Raw genomic sequence first — 21,227 nt, forward strand, 5'->3', positions numbered from 1 at the left:
AAAAAAGTTAGCAGATGATTTGCTGACGGTAATGATAAGGCATCCTTCTGCTCGGGAACAGTTAATGGTATTAGAGTATCAGCCATATTACGTGACACTGGATGTACTTGCATCGTAATTTCTGACCAAGTGTTCCCTAAACTTAAAACCTCTCGTGTCTCTTCAGTTCTTTCAGACTACTTGGGCCGTGAAAATACTTTTCCTACAATACGTTGTTATTGAAAACTAAATGGTTCACAAGTTGGACTAATGCAGTACTAGCCCCAATTACAACTTGTTCTATAATAGTGGGTAACGTTAAAGGTGCCGTTCTTCCTTCGGAGGCTGACACTTCGTCACCACCCGTGGACTTAAGTTTTCCAGCTCCTCTTCCTTACAAGTTAAATAAGCCCCTTAACAGTTCCGTTCCGGAAGCTGCATTGTCTCATACAATTCATATGGGGATAGAAACAGATGATACTGCTCTCGATAGTGAGGTAACAGCATCATCTGTTCACTCGTTGGGTGAAAATAAGGGTATTGCCTCAGGCACTGTAAATGTCTTGACATGGGCTCAGACCGTAGCCCAGGCTTCTTCTGCTTCTCCCACTGTATGTCCTTTCATTTTACCAGATTTTATGTCCAAGGATGACTTTGTCAAGTTACAGAGGGATTACCCTTCACTTCGGGGTTGTTATAATCAAGCTTTTAACAGCATAGTTATCCACGGGAGATACTTATCACATAAGTTTCAATATATTAATGGCATCTTATATAAATCTGTATTTAAATCTCATTCATCAGCGATAGATTATTCCCTCCTTGTTGTTCCTGGCCAATACCGCGAGACAGTTCTTCAAATGGCTCATGACTTGCCAGTGGCCGAACACTTGGCCCATCGTAAGACGTGGCACAAAATCAAGCACATTTATTTTTGGCCACGCATGTACTCGCAGGTTAAGAAAAAGTATAGGTCATGCAATAGGTGTCGAGTGACTACAGCACAAAATACACACTATCCTGTTTCTTGCATCTTTTCTAAGTTTAAAAACTCCCTCCTGCAGAAACGATACTCCACCATACAAAAGGGATGTTTAGCCCTTGTGTGGGGTATCTCCAAACTTACATTTTATTTACTGGGTAAAGAATTCATTTTAGAGACGGATCACAAACCTATGATATACCTAAGGGAACCAGCAGTCACCTCTTGAGGTGGACATTGGCACTCCAAGCTTTTAAGTTTCATACTGTGTATATCAATGGTTCATCCAAATATTTCTGTGACTGGTGTAATTGTAGTAGATCATGTCGATGATGTTGACTCAGCGCGTTGCAGACACTGTAGCCGTTGTTGAAGATAATTGGGGGGAGGGGTCACAGCTGGTACGTGACAATCTAACGACAATTTAGCCACACTATGTAGAGCCTTGAATGATCCGTCAAGATGATAGGAAAGCAGGTCTGTCACCACTGAAGAAATGAGGGGTAGGTGCCTGGATTTAGGCAGCTACCCCTCATTTCATCACGTAAATCGTGGGTGATATCTCGTAACCGAGTTTGATCCTATTCTGTCAGAAATACTCTGTAATTGCCAGATGACCCTAGCTCGCAGTCCAAGCTAGAAAGAGAGACAAAAATTACCCACCACTTTATAAATCACTCTCCATGATAAGTGTATGATATTTAAAAGTAATGGTGAGGATTTAAATAAAGATTTTAAAATGAGAGTCAGAGCAGGATGAACTGTCTCAAAATTAAATAAAAGTGAAGCTTTTAAACAATATATCAATTAAGACAGGAGCAGAAGCGCATACTTACAGATGTGCTGGGAACTGCTAGTCAAGTGATTATCCGTTTGGCTGGAGTCCCGCACGGCACCTTCCCGTGTGGAGGATAAGGGGCGGGGAAATAATGGCGGGAGCTAGACACTAACCCTACCTTAACAAGCAGACTGCCAAACAAACTATCGTCACTATATATTCGCTAGCTACTCCTATCTGTTGAACTTTTCCCTCACACAGTTCTTGATGATCACGGAGTTCCACGAATCTGGGCCTCGGGCAGAGTGCAGGGGATTGTCATTTGTTGCATTTTCAAAGTTCGGCGGCGTTAAGATTATATCAGAAATTCTTGAATTAACCAAATTTTGAGTCTCAGTCATAAAAATACAATTTGGATTGTCGATCCATAGTCTGATTAACGGCTCACTAAGCGTTGAGTAATACTGGCATTTCAGTATCTCACTCATTTCTTTGCTGTCAGCTGTGTAAGTCCTATCTCGTTTAAGTAGGGCCCAATACTGGATGTGGATTTACCCTAGATTTTGCTTGGATTTTTTTGTTTTTCAATTTCATATATGGCCATAAGTTCTTGTGTTTCTTGGTTCCTGTATGATTCCTTAAGTTTAAGTTCGATATTTTCTATTTCTCTGGCCAATGCCTCCTTTCCTATTTCTACTTTACATATGCTCTTTTTTTCTTAGGAGAATGTGCCTTGAACATACCTCAGTTGCCAAAGTTAATTTTTTTCTAAGCGAAGGTTGGGATCCATGCTGTTTAGAATATCTTCCTGGAACGTTTCATTTAAGGCATAATTAATTTGATCCCACTGAATGTTTCTGTTATTGAAGTTGAATTTGTTGTGATCTGTTACATTTCGTACCAGATCAAACCTATTTAGTGAAGATAAGGTCAAGTGTATTTCTCAGTCTTATTGGCTCCACTATTTGATGGCTTAAGTTGAATTTGTTGCAGAGACTTAATAGCTCATGTGTGTGTGTGAGTTTTCATCTGAGCTGCCTGCTGGGGTTATTTCTGCTAAAACATTATTAGCCACATTTCTCTATTTTAGGTATTTTTTAAGTTGAAATCACCGAGCAACAGGTTGTATTTGGCTGAGGTTGGAAGATTTTCCAAACAGTACTCAATTTTCAAAAGCTATTCCTTGAATTGTTGAAAAGTTATATCAGGTGGCTTGTTTACAGATAAAATGACAAGTGTTGGTTTTCATTCTTTACTGGAAAAAACATCAACTATATCATTTGTGGTTAGTAATTCCGAAAAAATGAGCAACTCTGTGGCACACAAGCCAACCCCATCACTCTTCCCTTCCTTGTTGCCTGTTCTTTCTGTCACACTGGAAAAGTTATACTCTGGGATATATATTTCTTTGTCAAAGTGATCTTTGTTTGGGTCAGCTTGAAAGTCGCAAAATTGTATTTGACTCTGTGAGGAGTCCACTGATAAAAGCTATTTTGTTGTTTGTTCATGGCTTTAGACTCTGTATATTTGCAAATAGAAACTATATTTCTCGTATTATTATCGTATTATTTGACACTAATATCTGTTGCTCTGGAGAGGGAAGGGGGGGGGGCTTCTGACTGTGCCTATAAAATCTCTTTCTCTGGAGTGATTATAACTACCATAGTTAGTTTCCCAAGGTCTGTGTGATCTTTACCTTCTTGTCCGTTTTAAATGTTGTACCTGATAAAATGTATTGTAACATTGTCTTTTATGGACTGAAGAATAACACACTTCAATGTGAAACAGTTTACAGGAAGATTTACATACTCCTTTGATCATGTGATCGCGGTACTTTTTTTTTTTGATGGTCAAAAGTGCATGCCCCACCTGTTTTTCCAGATATTCCATGCCTGCAGATACCCAAGGCATAGAATTTGCACAGATTTGGTTTTTCTTTGCCACAACTTTTTTTTTTTTTTGCTGGGTTCCCTACTGGTGCAGTTTTTCCTGACTCCCCATCACTGTCTACAACACCTGTACTAGCATCACTACTACCACCAGTTATTATTGGTAATATATCAACACTACTTTCCAAAGCATCATCCGCTTTTATTCCATTTTCAGTAGTATTGTTATTTTGTATTTCTGCATAATGTATATCTTGGTCTTTACATGTTTCTTCATTACCGGGACCACTGTCTCCATCTGGTGCAATGTTTCGTGTTTCTATATCCTTACAGGTACATTTTTCCAAGGCAGAACCAGGGGTGACAGCTCCAGCTGACCCACTCTATTTAATTTCCAAACTGTCATACAACACTTTCAGATTATTAAAAAAGGACATTTTTCCTTTGCTGATGTTCCCGTCTTTCAGTTTAAATGTAACTTTCTCCCACAGTTGTGTCGCTGTGGCAGACCAAAAAACTTCATCCCGTTTTAATTTTAGTAGTGACAGACTGCTGGATATTTGCACATGTACCATGACTGCATTTTTGGAAGAAATTACATGAAACTCAAGCAAAGCCTCACTTGGTAGTGTTGTTCGATCCCCCGGATAGTCGCAAATTGTTATTGATTAAATACCACTTGTTCGTGGTTACAATAATGTATGTATTTCTTGTGGAGGCTAGTACACCAAACGGGGAGTAGAATGAAATTAGCACTGAGGCAACCACACCATGGTATGTCCTCGCAACATGAAGCAAGCCTAGTTCGCTAGGCTCATGTTGTTCGTAGGATTGTATGGTCCAGTGGTTCAGAGGGTCCTGAATTTTCGTTCTCTTCCCACGAGGCGGGCTAAAACAACATGGGTTCGATCTTCCGGCCAGCCACAGTTTGTTATTGTGCGTGAGCTAGTTAGATAGGAGCAAATGGAGACAAATGGTTTTTAGGACTTGACGTGCTATTGGAGTGTAAGCAAGATAACATTCATGAAGGGATTCAGGTAAACCTGGACTTGACTCCTGGAGATGGGAAGTACAGTGTCGGCACGCTGAAGGAGGGGTGTTAATATTGTAGTTTTATAACTGTAGTGTAAGCATGCCTCGTGCAAGACAGTGATGGAGTGAATGATGAAAGTTTTTCTTCTTAGGGCCACCCTGCCTTGGTGGGAAACGGCCGATGTTTTAATATATATATATATATATATATATATATATATATATATATATATATATATATATATATATATATATATATATATATATATATATATATATATATATATATATATATATATGCAAAACAACCACTCTGAAAGAATAGAGAAATTCCAAGCGCTTTCGTGACTACTCACATTATGTGAGTAGTCACGAAAGCGCTTGGAATTTCTCTATTCTTTCAGAGTGGTTGTTTTGCATATTTTGAAATCACCTGTTTACTGTGATCTTATTGCATATATATATATATATATAATTATATTATATTATTTATTTCATTAAAATGCTAATATATGACTATGAGCTTATAAGGAACATTTGAGTCTTACCTCACATTTTCTGGAGAGACGGAAGCTGCGTGATAGTTAACGACAACCCAACAGTTCAACTGGGCACATTTGTGAAAAGAGTAATTTCTTGCATCCCATTCACCATCTCTGGGATTCAAATTCTTATTCATTTTCAGTGTAGGGGGAGGCAAAACTCGTCCATCTAAGTCCATTGGCTAAAAAAAGCAAATTTATGTCCAAGATGAAAGGAATATAATACTGACTAGATAATTAGTAAGACACGCACACAATACCTCAGTGTTTTTATTGGCAGACATTTTGCCCACCAAAGGCTCTGTCAGTCTAATATATAGACCTGAGAATGAAACCTATAGTATATCTGGAGTATACCTGGAGATGGTTTCGGGGCTCAACGCCCCCTTTCCAGGTCTGTGACTAGGCCTCATGGTGGCTCAAGGCCTGGTCAACCAGACCTCACGCAACTCGACGTACAAACCGCAGGCAGGCTGGTCAGGTACTGACTTTAAGTAGAACAGATTAAGAGATGAAGCAATATTAAACGTGGTCACATGGGAACGGGGCCCACTAATGAGAGAGAAACTGTTGTCAGTTTAGTACCTGAGAACAGTAAGTAGAGCACTGTAGTAGAATAAAAGTCTCATGTCTGAACTAGGCTGATAAAGAACCTGGTGGGCAAAACGTCTCAGAATAAAAGTATCTAGGTGTTGAACACGTGGTTATATATGTTTAATAATAATACAGTAATAATAACCATTAACTAATAATAAGAATAATAATAAGAATAAATATTTAAATTATATCCAGAGAGTAGTGTTTACAAATGTTATAAAACTGCATATGTTTCACAGACTTACAGTGAACTACAAATAAAATGAACCTACATAAATCAGACGCAGACTAAAACAAACGATAAATTTGGCTGGACAGAGGCTCATCATGTAAGTTTAATCGTAAGTCCGATTAAAACAATCATAAAGCGGACCAGATCCACAATACCAGACGGCTGTCTGGTTCAGTCATGCACTCAGTGAAATGGAACAACTCTTTCAATGACAGCTTTCACCCAGGATGTGTCCATCTTCACTGTGGTTGTAGGAACAAGCCTCCTGTGACTAACTGGATATTATTTTGTCAATGAAAACACAATTATTTACAAGAAGTGCAGACAGGGCAAGACAGGGCAAGACAGAGCAAGACAGGGCAAGACAGGGCAAGACAAGGAAAGACAGAGAAAGACAGGGCAATACAGGGCAAGACAGGACAATACAGAGCAGGTAGGAAAAGGAAGAGCAAGATTGTTAAACAATTGTTAATTTAACATTTACATTGTTGTTTTTGCAAATCTTACGAGTGTGGTACTTGTACAGTCTGACAGCCACCTGTGTCTCGTACCTGTACAGTCTGCTACCTGTGTCTGGTACATGTACAGTCTGCCACCTGTGTCTGGTACATGTTAAGTCTGTCACATGTGTCTGGTACATGCACAGACTGCCACTTGTGTCTGGTACATGTACAGTCTGCCACCTGTGTCTGAAACATGTACAGTCTGCCACCTGCATCTGGTACATGTACAATCTGCCACCTGCGTTTGGTACATGTATAGTCTGCCAACTGTGTCTGGTACTTGTACAGTCTGCGACCATTGTCTGGTGCATGTACAGTCTGCCACTTGCGTCTCGTACATGTACAGTCTGCCACCTGTGTCTGGTACTTGTACAGTCTGCCACATATGTATGGTACATGTACAGTGTGAAACCAGTGTCTGGTACATGTACAGTCTGCCACCTGTATCTGGTACATGTAAAGTCTGCCACCTGTGTCTAGTACATGTACAGTCTGCCACCTGTGTCTGGTACATGTACAGTCTGCCACCTGTGTCTCGTACATGTACAGTGTGATACCAGTGTCTGTCACATGTACAGTCTGCCACCTGTGTCTGGTACATGAATAGTCTGCCACCTGTGTCTGGTACATGTACAGTCTGCCACCAGTGTCTGGTACATGTACAATGTGCTACTTGTGTCTGGTACATGTACAATCTACCACCTGTGTCTGGTACATGTACAGTCTGCCACCTGTGTCTGTTACATGTACAGTATCCTTCCTGTCTCTGGTACATGTACAGTCTGCCACCTGTGTCTGGTACATATACAGTCTGCCACCTGTGTCTGGTACATGTACAGTCTGCCACCTGTGTGTGTTCTTTTGACGTCTGTCACATTGTCTGGTACATGCAGTGTACCTCCCGACTTTTACAGGTCTCCACTTTGTTGGGGTTTTTTACAGTCTGCCACCTGTAATGGTCATTAAAAACTGCACATGTTGGGCCCTTTTACAATTCCCCCCTTTCTGGTCTGTAATCCCCCACATTTTTACGGGGCCCGCCAAACCACGTTTTTCTGAACATTTTACGAAAGCCCGCCACCTGTGTTGGGACCTGCAAAATCTGCACTGTGTCTGGGGCATTTCATTTCCCCCACCTGTGTTTGGGACATGGACAGTCTGCCCCCGGGGTCCCGGTAAAGACAGTCTGACGTGTTTGGTTTCATGGACATCCGCCTCCCGTTTTTGGTACATGTACAGGGCTGCCCCCTGTGTCTGGTTATTTGATCCCGCCCCTTTCTGGGACATGGAAATCTGCCCCCATTCGGTTTCATTACAGTCCTTTTTACCGTGCTGGGGGCCCCCTTTTATCTGCCGCTTTGTTGCCCCTACAAACCCGGTCTGCCAACCCCGTGCTGGGGCATTAAGTCTCCACCGTGTCTGGTAATGTAAATCCTTACCTGTTTCTTTACATGAAAATCTGCCATGTGTCTGGTAAAATGTCTCCCCCAAAACCGTGCTTACTGGCAGTCTGACCGCCCGTGTTGGGACTTTTTTTTCTGCCCCACCTTTTTGGTACATTTAAAAATGCCCCCTGTGTCTGGTCATGTACGTCTTCCAAATTTTCTGGACATGTCGGGCTGCCACCTTGTCTGTTCATTGTACCCGTATCCTTCCCGTCTCTTTTTGCATTTCAGTCTTTTTTTTTTCTTTTGTGTACAGTTTCCCCCTGTTCAGGTCATGTAATCTCCCCCTGTTTCTGGTCATGTACAGTGTGCTCCTGTGTTTGGCATTTTCACAGTCTTACCTTTCTGAAAAAGAAAAGTCTTTAAACCCGTAAACCCGGAACAAAAATTTCACCTCCCCCCCCGTTCCTGGTTACATGTACAGTCTCCCTAATTCTGGTTCATGTCGGGCTTACCCTAGTGTCTGGGGAACTGTACAGTCTGCCACCCTTTCTGATAGTAAAAAGCCCCCAAACCCGTGTTTTGGTACATGACAGTCTCCACCTGTGTCTGGTTTAAAAACAGTCTGCACTAGTTTCTGGGACATTACAGTCTACCTTGTCTGAACATGTACAGTCCCCCCACCTGTTTTTTGGTACTTTTACAATCCGCCACCTAATTTTGGTCCTTTATCTGCCATTTTCTTCATATCAGACCCGCCCCCTGTGTCTGGACTTGTAATCTCCACCTGTTCTGGTACATGTACAGTCTACCCCAAATGTTTTTGGGACTTGTACAGTCTGCCAAATATGTCAACATTTTCCCCGGGGCACCCGTGTCAGTACCTGAATCTACCTGTGTCTGGTACGGTTAAGGTCATTTCCTTATCTGGGGCCCTGTACAAATCTTAAACCCGTGTCACTGGGGTTACCGGCTGGAAAGTTGCCACCTGGGTTGGAAAATGTACAGTCTAAACCCGTGTCTGGTACATGAACAGTCTTTCCGCCTGTGTCTGGTAAAGTACGTGTGCCACCCTTTTGGTACATGTATAGTTTTCCACCCTTTTTCTGGTTTTTGTATGGGCTGCCACCTGTTTTTCTGGTAAAGTCAGTCTGCCCCCGTGTCTCGTCATTTCTTTTTGTCCCGTGTCGGTCATGTTACCCGTCCCCCTTTTTTGGTCATTAAAAGGGCTGCCACCTTGTTGGGACACATAGTCTCAAACCAGTGACTGGTAAAGTACAGTCTGCCACCAGTGTTTTTGGGATATTCCCCCTCCTACCTTTTCAAATTTTTTTAAAACTTTTCATGTGTTTTAAATTCAGTCTTAAACCCGTGTCCGGGGCATGTACAGTCTGCCACCTCTGTCTGTTACATGTACCCGTATTCCTGTCTCTGGTTTATCGGGCCTTTTCCCCCTTTTCTGGTTTTTGTACAGTCTGCCACCTTTGTCAGGTCATGTTCAGTCTGCCCCTGTTTTTGGTCATGTCAGTTTGCCACCTGTGTTTTTGGGGCATCCCCCAGTCTTTCCCCCCTTTTCTGAAACCCTGAACCCGTCTGCCACCTGATCTGGTTACTCAGCCTCCCCCCTTTCTGGTTTCAAAAGTCTCCACTTGTGTTTTTGGGACATGTCAGTCTGCCACCTGTGTCTGGTCATGTACGGGCCCCCCTTGTGTCTGGTGCATGTACGTCTGCCACCCTTTCCAAACATGTCAGTCTGCCACTTTATCTGGTCATGTAAAAACTGCCACCAATGTTTTGTACCCTTTATGAGTCTGGCCACCTGTTCTGGAAAATTTACAGCTTCCACCTGTGTCCCTTCTTTTAATCTGCCCCTGTGTCTGGTCCCCTTTCAGTCTTCCAATGTGCCTGGGACGGGGTCCCATTTCTGGGACAAGTACAGTTGCCACCGTGTCTGGTACGTAAAGTCTCCCCACCCTGTTTTAAAATTTAAGTCTGCCACCTGTATCTGGTACATTTTTCAGTCTGCCACCCGTGTCTGGTCATGTGCAGTTTCCACCTGTGTCTGATACATGTACGGGCTGCCCCCGTATCGGGGCATGTACAATCTGCCCCCGTGTTTGGGTTTCATTCGTCTGCCACCTTTTCTGATCTTACAGACTGCCTGTGTCTGGGACTTGTACAGTCTTCACCTTTTTGGGACAATTTTCAGCACCACCTGTGTCTTTCTTTAACAGTCTGCCGCCTGTGTCTGGGGCATGTACAGTGTTAAACCCATGTCTGGTACATGAAAATCTGCCATGTTTTTTGGGACATGTATAGCCTGCCACCCTGTCTGGTCATGGACAGTCTGCCACCTTTTCCTTCAATTAATGTTTCTCCCGTTTCTCGGTTTCATGGAATTACCAAACCCTTTTTTGGGCGCCATTTGCCCACCCAGTCCGGTTTATAGTCGCCCCTGGTCTGGGGTACATTGTTTTCAAATTTTGGCACCTTTCTTTTCCCCTATTTATGCTGTTGCCCCTTTATTTAAATTTTATTCCCCATTGCCCCTGTGGTTGGGCAACCCCCCAGGTTTTACAAGTCTGGGATCCCGTGTGCACCCCGGGGTTTTGGGGCCCCGAAAAGGGGTTTCCACCTGTGTTTGGTAATGTTCCAGTTTTGTCATTTGTCGGGACATGTACAGTCTCCACCTGTGTCTGGTACATGGAAGTCTGCCACTTTGGTACTTTACAGTTGCCACCTGTGTCGGAAAATGTACGGTCCCACCCGTTCTGGACCTCTAAAGTCTCCAAACCCGTGTCTATTTAAATTTTTCAGTTGGCCCTTGTCTTTGGTCTTCAGTCGCCCCTTTTCTGGTTCTATACAGGGCTCCACCTTGTCCCGGGGATATGACAGTGTGCTCCCCTGTTTGGTTTCATGTACAGTCCCGCCCCCTGTGTCTGGTACATGTACAGTCTGCCACCTTTTCTGGTACATGCAGTCTTAAACCCTTTTCTGTTACATGTACAGTCTGTCACCTGTGCCTGGGACCTATTCATTTTTCTACCTTCTTGGCCCTGGGGGTCTGCCACCTGTGTCCTTACATGAAAAGGGGCTACCTTTTTTTGGTTTCAAAGTTCAGTCTGCCACCCGTGTTTTGGGCATGCAATCTTTAAACCGTTCCCGGTCATGTGCGGGTCCTGTGTTTTTTGTACAGTCCCGCCCCCGTGTCTGGGTGCATGAAAGTTCTTTTCTACATGTGTCACCCGGTTACCCCTGTACGAGTCACCATCTGGGGCTTTTACCCGTCTGCCACCTGTGTCTGGTACATGTACAGTTGCCCTGTGTTTGGTCATGTCAATTTTACTACCTTTTCTGGTTCATGAAAAGTCTGCCACCTGTTTTCTGGGACATTTTAAATCTCCACCTTGTTTTGGTACAAAAAGTTGCCACCTGTGTTTGGGGGATAAACCCGTTCCCCCTGTGTCCCAAACACTTCAGTCCCCACCTTTTCTGGGGCATGTAAGTCTCCCTGTGTTTGGATATGTTCAGTCCGCCACCTGTGTCTGGTACATTTTAAAAAGCCAAAAAGGGCTGGTATAAACATTCCCACCTTTCTGGTACATGTTCAGTCTGCCACCTGTGTCTGGTACATTACAGTCCCCGCCACCGTGGCTGGTAAGTACAATTTGCCACCTTTTGTCTGGTCTTTTACAGTCTGCCACCTGTGTTTTTGGGAATTCCCAAAATCTGGACATGTGTTCCCGGTTAGACAAATTCACCCCCCTGTGTCTGGTTCCTTCCGTCCCAAATGTCTGAAACCCCTGTGCAGTCCCGCCCCCCTTGTCTGGTCATGTGATCTCCACCTACCAATTTTTGTACAGTCTGCCCTTTTGGGCTGGTGCCTTTTGGAAAACTACCTGGTTTGGGCCCTGTTTCAGTCCGCCACCTTTGTTGGTCATGTCAGTCCAAAACTTCTGCATTTGGACTGTTCCCCCTGTGTCTGGTCTTTACCCTCCAACCCCCGTGTCCGGTGTTGTCAGTTGCCCCCGTGTCTGGTGTTTTACGTTTTGCCAAATTTTTGTCTGGTCTTCAAATCTGCCTGTGTCTGGTCTTTTCATCCGCCCCTGTGTCTGGTGTTCCCGTTTCCAAATGGTCTGGAAAATGTACAGTCTACCGTGTCGGTACATTACAGTCTACCACTGGGACCTGGTTTCCCCCTGTGGGTCTGTGCCAAATTGTCCCCTACTTAATCACCTGCGTCTGGGGGTGACATTCTCCAAAACCGTGCTGGGTAAAGTACGTTGCCACCCATTTTAGTCATGTAAGTCTGCCACCTGTTTCTGGTACATGTTTGTTGCACCTGGTTTTGGGGCATGACAGTTTCCCTGTGTCTTTCCCCAAGAAACCCCAAAATGTTCTGGTACATGTACAGCCCGCCATGTTTTTCAAAATCTGCCCCCCTGTTTTTTACATTTTCGCTTCCCTGTTCTGGTACATGTACAGACCCCAAATTTTGGCGGTATGCAGTTTCCCCCGCCTCTGTTATTCTCTGCCAACCTTTTTACCCGGCAAAAGATGTGTCTTTGCAGTCCCCTTTTTCTTTCCTGTTCCCCAAATTTTGGACAAAATCTGGGGTTTTTACATTACAGTCCCCACCTGTGTCCGGGAAAATGTGGTCCCCACCTGTTTCTATTCATTACCATTATAATGCCTGTGTTTGGTCATGCAAAAACTGCCCCCATTTGTTTTGGAAATGTCAGTCTGCCAATTTCGGGAAAGTGGCCCGCCACTGTGTTCTGGTCGTTTGCACATTGTTTGAATTTCCCTATGTGTCCAGGGGTTGTACATTTTTACCCAGTGTCTGGGGACGTCAGTCCACCTTGTGTCTGGTACATGTACGGGCTGCCACCGTTTCTGGAAAAGTGTCAGTCTGCCCCTGTTTCTGGTAAATAAATTCCCCCTGTTCGGACTTTTACAGTCCCACCTGTGTCCGGGTTTGTACAGTCTGCCCCTGTTTCTGGTGTTGGCAATTTTGCCACCTATGTTTGGTACCTTTCAGTCTGCCACCCCGTGTCCCAAAAATGTACAGTCTGACCTTTTCTGGTCATGTAAACCCGCCAAACCCGTTCTGGTAAAGAAATCTGCCACCTGTGTTTTGGGGACAAAAAGTCTGGGCCCCCTGTGTCTGATGCCTTCTACAGCTGCCATTTCTGGGACTTTTTCAGTTTCACCTGTTCTGGACCCCCGTACCCGTCTCCACCTGTGTCTGGTACATGAAAGTCTGCCAATTTGTCTGGAACATTTTAAGTTGCCACCTTGTTTCAATTTTTTCTTTTTTCCCCCCTTTGTCTGGGGTTTTTAAACCCGCCACCTTTTGTCTGGGGCATGTACCCCGGGCCCCCTGTGTCTGGACACAGTCTATTCCATGTCTGGGAAGTACAGTCCCCCACCTGTTTTTGGTATGCAAAAACTGCCCCCTGGTCTGGTCATGTAAGTCTGCCCCCGTGTCTGGTACATGTTCAGTCCACCTTGTCTGGTTCAAAAGCTTCCCACCTGTTCTGGTACATGTACAGTCTCCAAATTTTGGTACATGACAGTTCCCCCTGTTTCTGGTCATGTCTTTTCTTCCCCGTTTGGGTTTGCACAGTCCACCTGTGTCTGGAAAAAAAACAGTCCCGCCACCTGTTCTGGTACATGTACAGCCCCTTGTCTTTTCATTAATTCCCGCCACCTGTGTTTTGGGCATGTACAGGGTTTTCCACCTGTGTCTGGTACATTTACAGTCCTTTCCCGTTCTGGAAATGGGTTTGCCCCCTGTGTCTGGGAAAGGAATCTTCCCCCTGTACCTAAGTCATCCCGCCAACCTGTGTTTTTTTGGGACATGTAAGTCGCCACCTGTGTTTGGAAAATTTAAGGTTTCCCCTGTTCTGGGACAGTGGGGTTTGCCACCTGTGTTAAATGTTGATCCCGCCTGGTCTGGTCTTGTACAGTCTGCCACCCTTTCTGGTCATGTACTGTGCCACCCGTGTTCAAAACCCCCCTGTTTCATTCATATACCTAATCTTTTTAAAGTAAAGTCTGCCCCTGTATCCCGGTACATTTCAATCTGCCAACCCGTGTCTGGTAATGGACAGTTGCCACCCTGTCTGGGAAAAAGTAAGTCTTTACCTTTGTCGGGGCATGTCAGTCTCCACCTTGTCTGGTACATGAAAAGTCTGGGCCCTTTTTCTGTTTCATGTACCCTGTACCTTCCTTTTTATTTTTTCCCGGGCCTTTTATAAATCTGCCACCTGGTCTGGGAAAATGGAAAGGCTACCTTGTTTGGTAAAGTACAGTCTCCACCCCTTTTTTGGGGCATGTACAATCTGCCCCCCTGTGTCTGGTTTTCATGTAGGGGCTCCTGTTCTGGTACATTTCATTTTGGCCCCCTTTTCTGGTGCATGTAAAGCCCACCCTGTGTCGGTAAAGTACATCTCCAAATTGTCGTCTGCCACCTGTGTCTGGTACATGTACAGTCTGCCACCTGTGTCTGGTACATGTACAGTCTGCTGGTACACAGTCTGTGTCTGTTACATGTACAGTCTGCCACCTGTGTCTAATACATGTACAGTCTGCCACCTGTGTCTGGTACATGTACAGTCTGCCACCTGTATCTGGTACATGTACAGTCTGCCACCTGTGTCTGGTACATGTACAGTCTGCCACCTGTGTCTGGTACATGTACAGTCTGCCACCTGTGTCTGGTACATGTACAGTCTGCCACCTGTGTCTGGTACATATACAGTCTGCCACCTGTGTCTGGTACATGTACAGTCTGCCACCTGTGTCTGGTACATGTACAGTCTGCCGCCTGTGTCTGGTACTTGTACAGTCTGCCACCTGTGTCTGGTACATGTACAGTCTGCCACCAGTGTCTGGTACATGTACAGTCTGCCACCTGTGTCTGGTACATGTAAAGTCTGCCACCTGTGTCTGGTACATGTATAATCTGCCACCTGTGTCTGGTACATGTACAGTCTGCCACCTGTATCTGGTACATGTACAATCTGCCACCTGTGTTTGGTACATATATAGTCTGCCACCTGTGTCTGATACATATACAGACTGCCACCTGTGTCTGGGACTTGTACAGTCTTACACCTGTGTCTGGTACACGTACAGTCTACCACCTGTGTCTGGTACATGAACAGTCTGCCGCCTGTGTCTGGTACATGTACAGTGTGCCACCTATGTCTGGTACATGTATAGTCTGCCACCTGTGTCTGGTACATGTATAGCCTGCCACCTGTGTCTGGTACATGTACAATGTGCTACCTGTGTCTGGTACATGTACAGTCTACCACCTGTGTTTGGTACATGTACAGTCTGCCACCTGTGTCTGGTGCATGTACAGTCTGCTACCTGTTTCTGGTACATGTACAGTCTCCCACCTGAGTCTGGAACATTTACAGTCTGTACATGTACAGTCTGCCACCTGTGTCTGTACATGTACAGTCTGTGTCTGGTACATGTACAGTGTGCTACCTGTGTCTGGTACATGAACAGTCTGCCACCTGTGTCTGGTACATACAGTACTGTGTCTGGCTACAGTCTGCCACCTGTGTCTGGTACATGTACAGTCTGCCACCTGGTACATGTACAGTCTGCCACCTGTGTCTGGTACATGTCCAGTCTGCCACCTGTGTCTGGTACATGTACAGTCTGCCACTGGTACATGTACAGTGTGTGTATCTGGTACATGTATAGTCTGCCACCAGTGTCTGGTACATGTACAGTCTGCCACCTGTGCCTGGTACATGTAAAGTCTGCCACCTGTATCTGGTACATGTACAGTCTGCCACCTGTGTCTGGTACATGGACAGTCTGCCACCTGAGTCTGGTACATGTACAGTCTACCACCTGTGTCTGGTACATGTTCAGTCTGCCACCTGTGTCTGGTACATGTACAGTCTTACAACTGTGTATGGAACATGTACAGTCTACCACCTGTGTCTGGTACATGAACAGTCTGCCGCCTGTGTCTGGTACATGTACAGTGTGCCACCTCTGTCTGGTACATGTATAGTTTGCCACCTGTGTCTGGTACATGTATAGTCTGCCACCTGTGTCTGGTACATGTACAGTCCGCCACCTGTGTCTGGTACATGTACAGTCTGCCACCTGTGTTTGGTACATGTACAGTCTGCCACCTCTGTTTGGAACATGTACAGTCTGCCACCTGTGTCTGGTGCATGTACAGTCTGCCACCTGTCTGGTACATGTACAGTCTGCCACCTGTGTCTGTTACATGTACAGTATCCTACCTGTCTCTGGTACATGTACAGTCTGCCACCTGTGTCTGGTACATGTACAGTCTGCCACCTGTGTCTGGTACATGTACAGTCTGCCACCTGTTTCTGGTACATGTACAGTGTGCTACCTGTGTTTGGTACATGTACAGTCTGCCACCTGAGTCTGGTACTTGTACAGTCTGCCACCTGTGTCTGGTACATGTACACCTGTGTCTGGTACAGTCTGCCACCTGTGTCTGGTACATGTACAATCTGCCACCTGTGTCTGGTACATGTGCAGCGTGCTACCTGTGTCTGGTACATGTACAGTCTGCCACCTGTGTCTGGTGCATGTAAAGTCTACCACATGTGTCCGGTACATGTACAGTCTGCCACATGTGTCTGGTACATGTACAGTCTGCCACCTGTGTCTGGTACATGTACAGTCTGCCACCTGTGTCTGGTACATGTACAGTCTGCCACCTGTGTCTGGTACATGTACAGTCCGCCACCTGTGTCTGGTACATGTACAGTCTGCCACCTGTGTCTGGTACATGTACAGTCTGCCACCTGTGTCTGGTACATGTACAGTCTGCCACCTGTGTCTGGTACATGTACAGTCTGCCACCTGTGTCTGGTACATGTACAGTCTGCCACCTGTGTCTGGTACATGTACAGTCTGCCACCTGTGTCTGGTACATGTACAGTCTGTACATGTACCACCTGTACAGTCTGCTACCTGTGTCTGGTCTACTGTGCCTGGTACATGTACAGTCTGCCACCTGTATCTGGTACATGTACAGTCTGCCACCTGTGTCTGGTACTTGTACAATCTGCAACCTGTGTCTGGTACTTGTACAGTCTGCCACCTGTGTCTGGTACTTGTACAGTCTGCCACATGTGTCTGGTACTTGCACAATCTGCCACCTGTGTCTGCTACTTGTACAGTCTGCCTCCTGTGTCTGGTACTTGTACAGTCTGCCACCTGCGTCTGGTACATGTACAGTCTGCCACCTGTGTTTGGTACATGTACAGTCTGCCACCTGTGTGGTACATATAAAGTCTGCCACCTGTGTCTGATACATGTACAGTCTGCCACCTGTGTGGTACATGTACAATCTGCCACCTGTGTCTGGTACACGTAAAGTCTGCCACCTGTGTCTGGTACTTGTACAGTCTGCCACCTGTGTCTGGTACTTGTACAGTCTGCCACCTGCGTCTGGTACATGTACAGTCTGCCACCTGTGTCTGGTACATGTACAGTCTGCCACCTATGTCTGGTACATGTACAGTCTGCCACCTGTGACTGGTACATGTAGTCTCAAACCTGTGTCTGGTACTTGTACAGTCTGCCACCTGCGTCTGGTACATGTACAGTCTGCCACCTGTGTCTGGTACATGTACAGTGTGCCACCTATGTCTGGTACATGTATAGTCTGCCACCTGTGTCTGGTACATGCACAGTCTGCCACCTGTGTCTGGTACTTGTCTGGTACATGTACATGTACAGTCTGCCACCTGTGTCTGGTACATGTACAGTCTGCCACCTGTGTCTGGTACATGTACAGTCTGCTGTGTCTGGTACATGCACAGTCTCTCACACGTGTCTCATACATGTACAGTCTGCCACCTGTGTCTATTACATGTATAGTCTGCCACCTGAGACTGGTACATGTACAGTCTGCCACCTGTGTCTGCTACAAGCACAGTCTGCCACCTGTGTCTGCTACAAGCACAGTCTGCCACCTGTGTCTGGTACACCTGTGTCTGGTACATGTACAGTCTGCCACCTGTACATATACAGTCTGCCACCTGTGTCTGATACATGTACAGTCTGCCACCTGCGTGGTACATGTACAATCTGCCACCTGTGTTTGGTTCATGTACAGTCTGCCACCTGTGTGGTACATATAAAGTCTGCCACCTGTGTCTGGTACATGTACAGTCCGCCACCTGTGTCTGGTACATGGACAGTCTGCCACACGTGTCTGGTACATGTACAGTCTGACACGTGTGTAAGTTACATGGACAGTCCGCCTCCTGTGTCTGGTACATGTACAGTCTGCCACCTGTGTCTAGTACATGTTCAGTCTGCCACCTGTGTCTGGTACATGTACAGTCTGCCACACGTGTCTGGTACATATACAGTCTACCACCTGTGTCTGACACATGTAGAGTCTGCCACCCTGGTACCTGTGTCTGGTACATGTACAGTCTGCCAGCTGTGTCTGGAACATGTACAGTCTGCAACCTGTGTCTGGTACATGTACAGTCTGCCACCTGTGTCTGGTACATGTACAGTGTGCCACCAGTGGCTGGTACATGTACAGTCTGCCACTTGTGTCTGGTACATGTACAGTCTGCCACCTGTGAATGGTACATGCAAAATCTGCACATGTGTCCGGTAAATGAACAGTCCACCACCTGTGTCTGGTACATGTACAGTCTGCCACCTGTGTCTGGTACATGTACAGTCTGCCACACGTGTCTGGTACATATACAGTCTACCACCTGTGTCTGATACATGTAGAGTCTGCCACCTGTGTCTATTACATGTACAGTCTGCCACCTGTGTCTGGTACACGTAGTCTCAAACCAGTGACTGGTACATGTACAGTCTGCCACCAGTGTCTGGTATATGTACAGTCTGCCACCTGTGTCTGGTACATGTACAGTCTGCCACCTGTGTCTGGTACATGTACAGTCTGCCACCTGTGTCTCGTACATGTACAGTCTGCCACCCTGTCTGGTACATGTACAGTGTCTGGTACATGTACAGTACACCTGTGTCTGTCTACATGTACTGTGTCTGGTACATGTACAGTCTGCCACCTGTGTCTGGTACATGTACAGTCTGCCACCTGTGTCTGGTACATGTACAGTCTGCCACCTGTGTCTGGTACTTGTGCAGTCTGCCACCTGTGTCTGGTACATGTACAGTCTGCCACCTGTGTCTGGTACATGTACAGTCTGCCACCTGCGTCTGGTACATGTACAGTGTGCTACTTGCGTTTGGTACATGTACAGTCTGCCACCTGTGTCTGGTACATGTACAGTCTGCCACCTGTGTCTGGTGCATGTACAGTCTGCCACCTGTGTCTGGTACTTGTGCAGTCTGCCACCTGTGTCTGGTACATGTACAGTCTGCCACCTGTGTCTGGTACATGTACAGTCTACCCCCTGTGTCTGGTACATGTACAGTCTGCCGCCTGTGTCTGGTACATGTACATTGTGCCACCTATATCTGGTACAAGTATAGTCTGCCACCTGTGTCTGGTACATGTATAGTCTGCCACCTGTGTCTGGTACATGTACAGTCTGCCACCTGTGTCTGGTACATGTACAGTCCGCCACCTGTGTCTGGTACATGGACAGTCTGCCACACGTGTCTGGTACATGTACAGTCTGACACGTGTGTAAGGTACATGGACAGTCCGCCTCCTGTGTCTGGTACATGTACAGTCTGCCACTTGTGTCTAGTACATGTTCAGTCTGCCACCTGTGTCTGGTACATGTACAGTCTGCCACACGTGTCTGGTACATATACAGTCTGCCACCTGTGTCTGGTACAAGTACATTGTGTCAGTACTAGGTGTCTGGTACAAGTACAGTCTGCCCCCTGTGTCTGGTACATGTACAGTCTGCCACCTGTGTCAGGTACATGTACAGTCTGCCACCTGTGTCTGGTACATGTACACAGTCTGGTACCACCTGTGTCTGGTACATGTACAGTCTGCCACCTGTGTCTGGTGCATGTACAGTCTGCCACCTGTGTCTGGTACATGTACAGTACAGTGTGCCACCTGTGTCTGTGTGGTACATGTACAGTCTGCCACCTGTGTCTGGTACATGTACAATCTGCCACCTGTGTCTGGTACATGCAAAATCTGCCACCTGTATATGGTACATGTACAGTCCGCCACCTGTGTCTGGTACATGTTCAGTCTGCCACACGTGTCTGGTACATGTACAGTCTGCCACGTGTGTCTGGTACATATACAGTCCGCCTTCTGTGTCTGGTACATGTACAGTCTGCCACCTGCGTCTGGTATATGTACAGTCTGCCTCCTGAGTCTGGTACATGCAAAATCTGCACATGTGTCTGGTACATGTACAGTCCGCCACTTGTGTGTGGTACATGTACAGTCTGCCACACGTGTCTGGTACATATACAGTCTACCATATGTGTCTGATACATGTAGAGTCTGCCACCTGTGTCTATTACATGTACAGTCTGCCACCTGTGTCTGGTACACGTAGTCTCAAACCAGTGACTGGTACATGTACAGTCTGCCACCAGTGTCTGGTACATGTACAGTCTGCCACCTGTGTCTGGTACATGCAAAATCTGCACATGTGTCTGGTACATGTACAGTCCGCCACCTGTGTCTGGTACATGTACAGTCTGCCACACGTGTCTGGTACATGTACAGTCTGCCACCTGTGTCTGGTACATGTACAGTCTGCCACCTGTGTCTGGTACATGTACAGTCTGCCACCTGTGTCTGGTACATGTACAGTCTGCCACCTGTGTCTGGTACATGTACAGTCTGCCGCCTGTCTCTGGTACATGTACAGTCTGCCACCTGTGTCTGGTACATGTACAGTCTGCCACCTGTGTCAGGTACATGTACAGTCTGCCACCTGTTTCTGGTACATGTACAGTGTGCTACCTGTGTTTGGTACATGCACAGTCTGCCACCTGTGTCTGAAACATGTACAGTCTGCCACCTGTATCTGGTACATGTACAGCCTGCCACCTGTGTCTGGTACATGTACAGTCTGCCACCTGTGTCTGGTACATGTACAGTCTGCCACTAGTGTCTGGTACATGTACAGTCTGCCACCTGTGTCTGGTACATGTACAGTCTGCCACCTGTGTCTGGTACATGTACAGTCTGCCACCTGTGTCTGGTACATGTACAGTCTGCCAATTGTGTCTGTTACATGTACAGTCTGGTACATTTACAGTGTGCTACCTGTGTCTGTTACACGTACAGTCTGCCACCTGTGTCTGGGACATGTACAGTATACCACCTGTGTCTGGTACATGTAC

The 21,227-nt window shown here is 46.0% G+C and overlaps 1 protein-coding gene across 1 annotated transcript in view; it reads right to left on the reverse strand.

Moving 5' to 3' along the window:
• LOC128700094 (protein argonaute-2) overlaps positions 1–21,227 on the reverse strand; it is a 163,840-nt gene that overhangs the window by 116,731 nt on the left and 25,882 nt on the right. The window contains exon 4 of the mRNA XM_070086882.1: positions 5,209–5,384. Coding sequence (XP_069942983.1) covers positions 5,209–5,384 — 176 coding nt within the window. The remainder of the gene's footprint in view (positions 1–5,208; positions 5,385–21,227) is intronic.

The sequence above is a fragment of the Cherax quadricarinatus genome, chromosome 20 (assembly GCF_038502225.1).
Source record: "Cherax quadricarinatus isolate ZL_2023a chromosome 20, ASM3850222v1, whole genome shotgun sequence".
In the NCBI taxonomy this organism is placed as follows: domain Eukaryota; kingdom Metazoa; phylum Arthropoda; class Malacostraca; order Decapoda; family Parastacidae; genus Cherax; species Cherax quadricarinatus.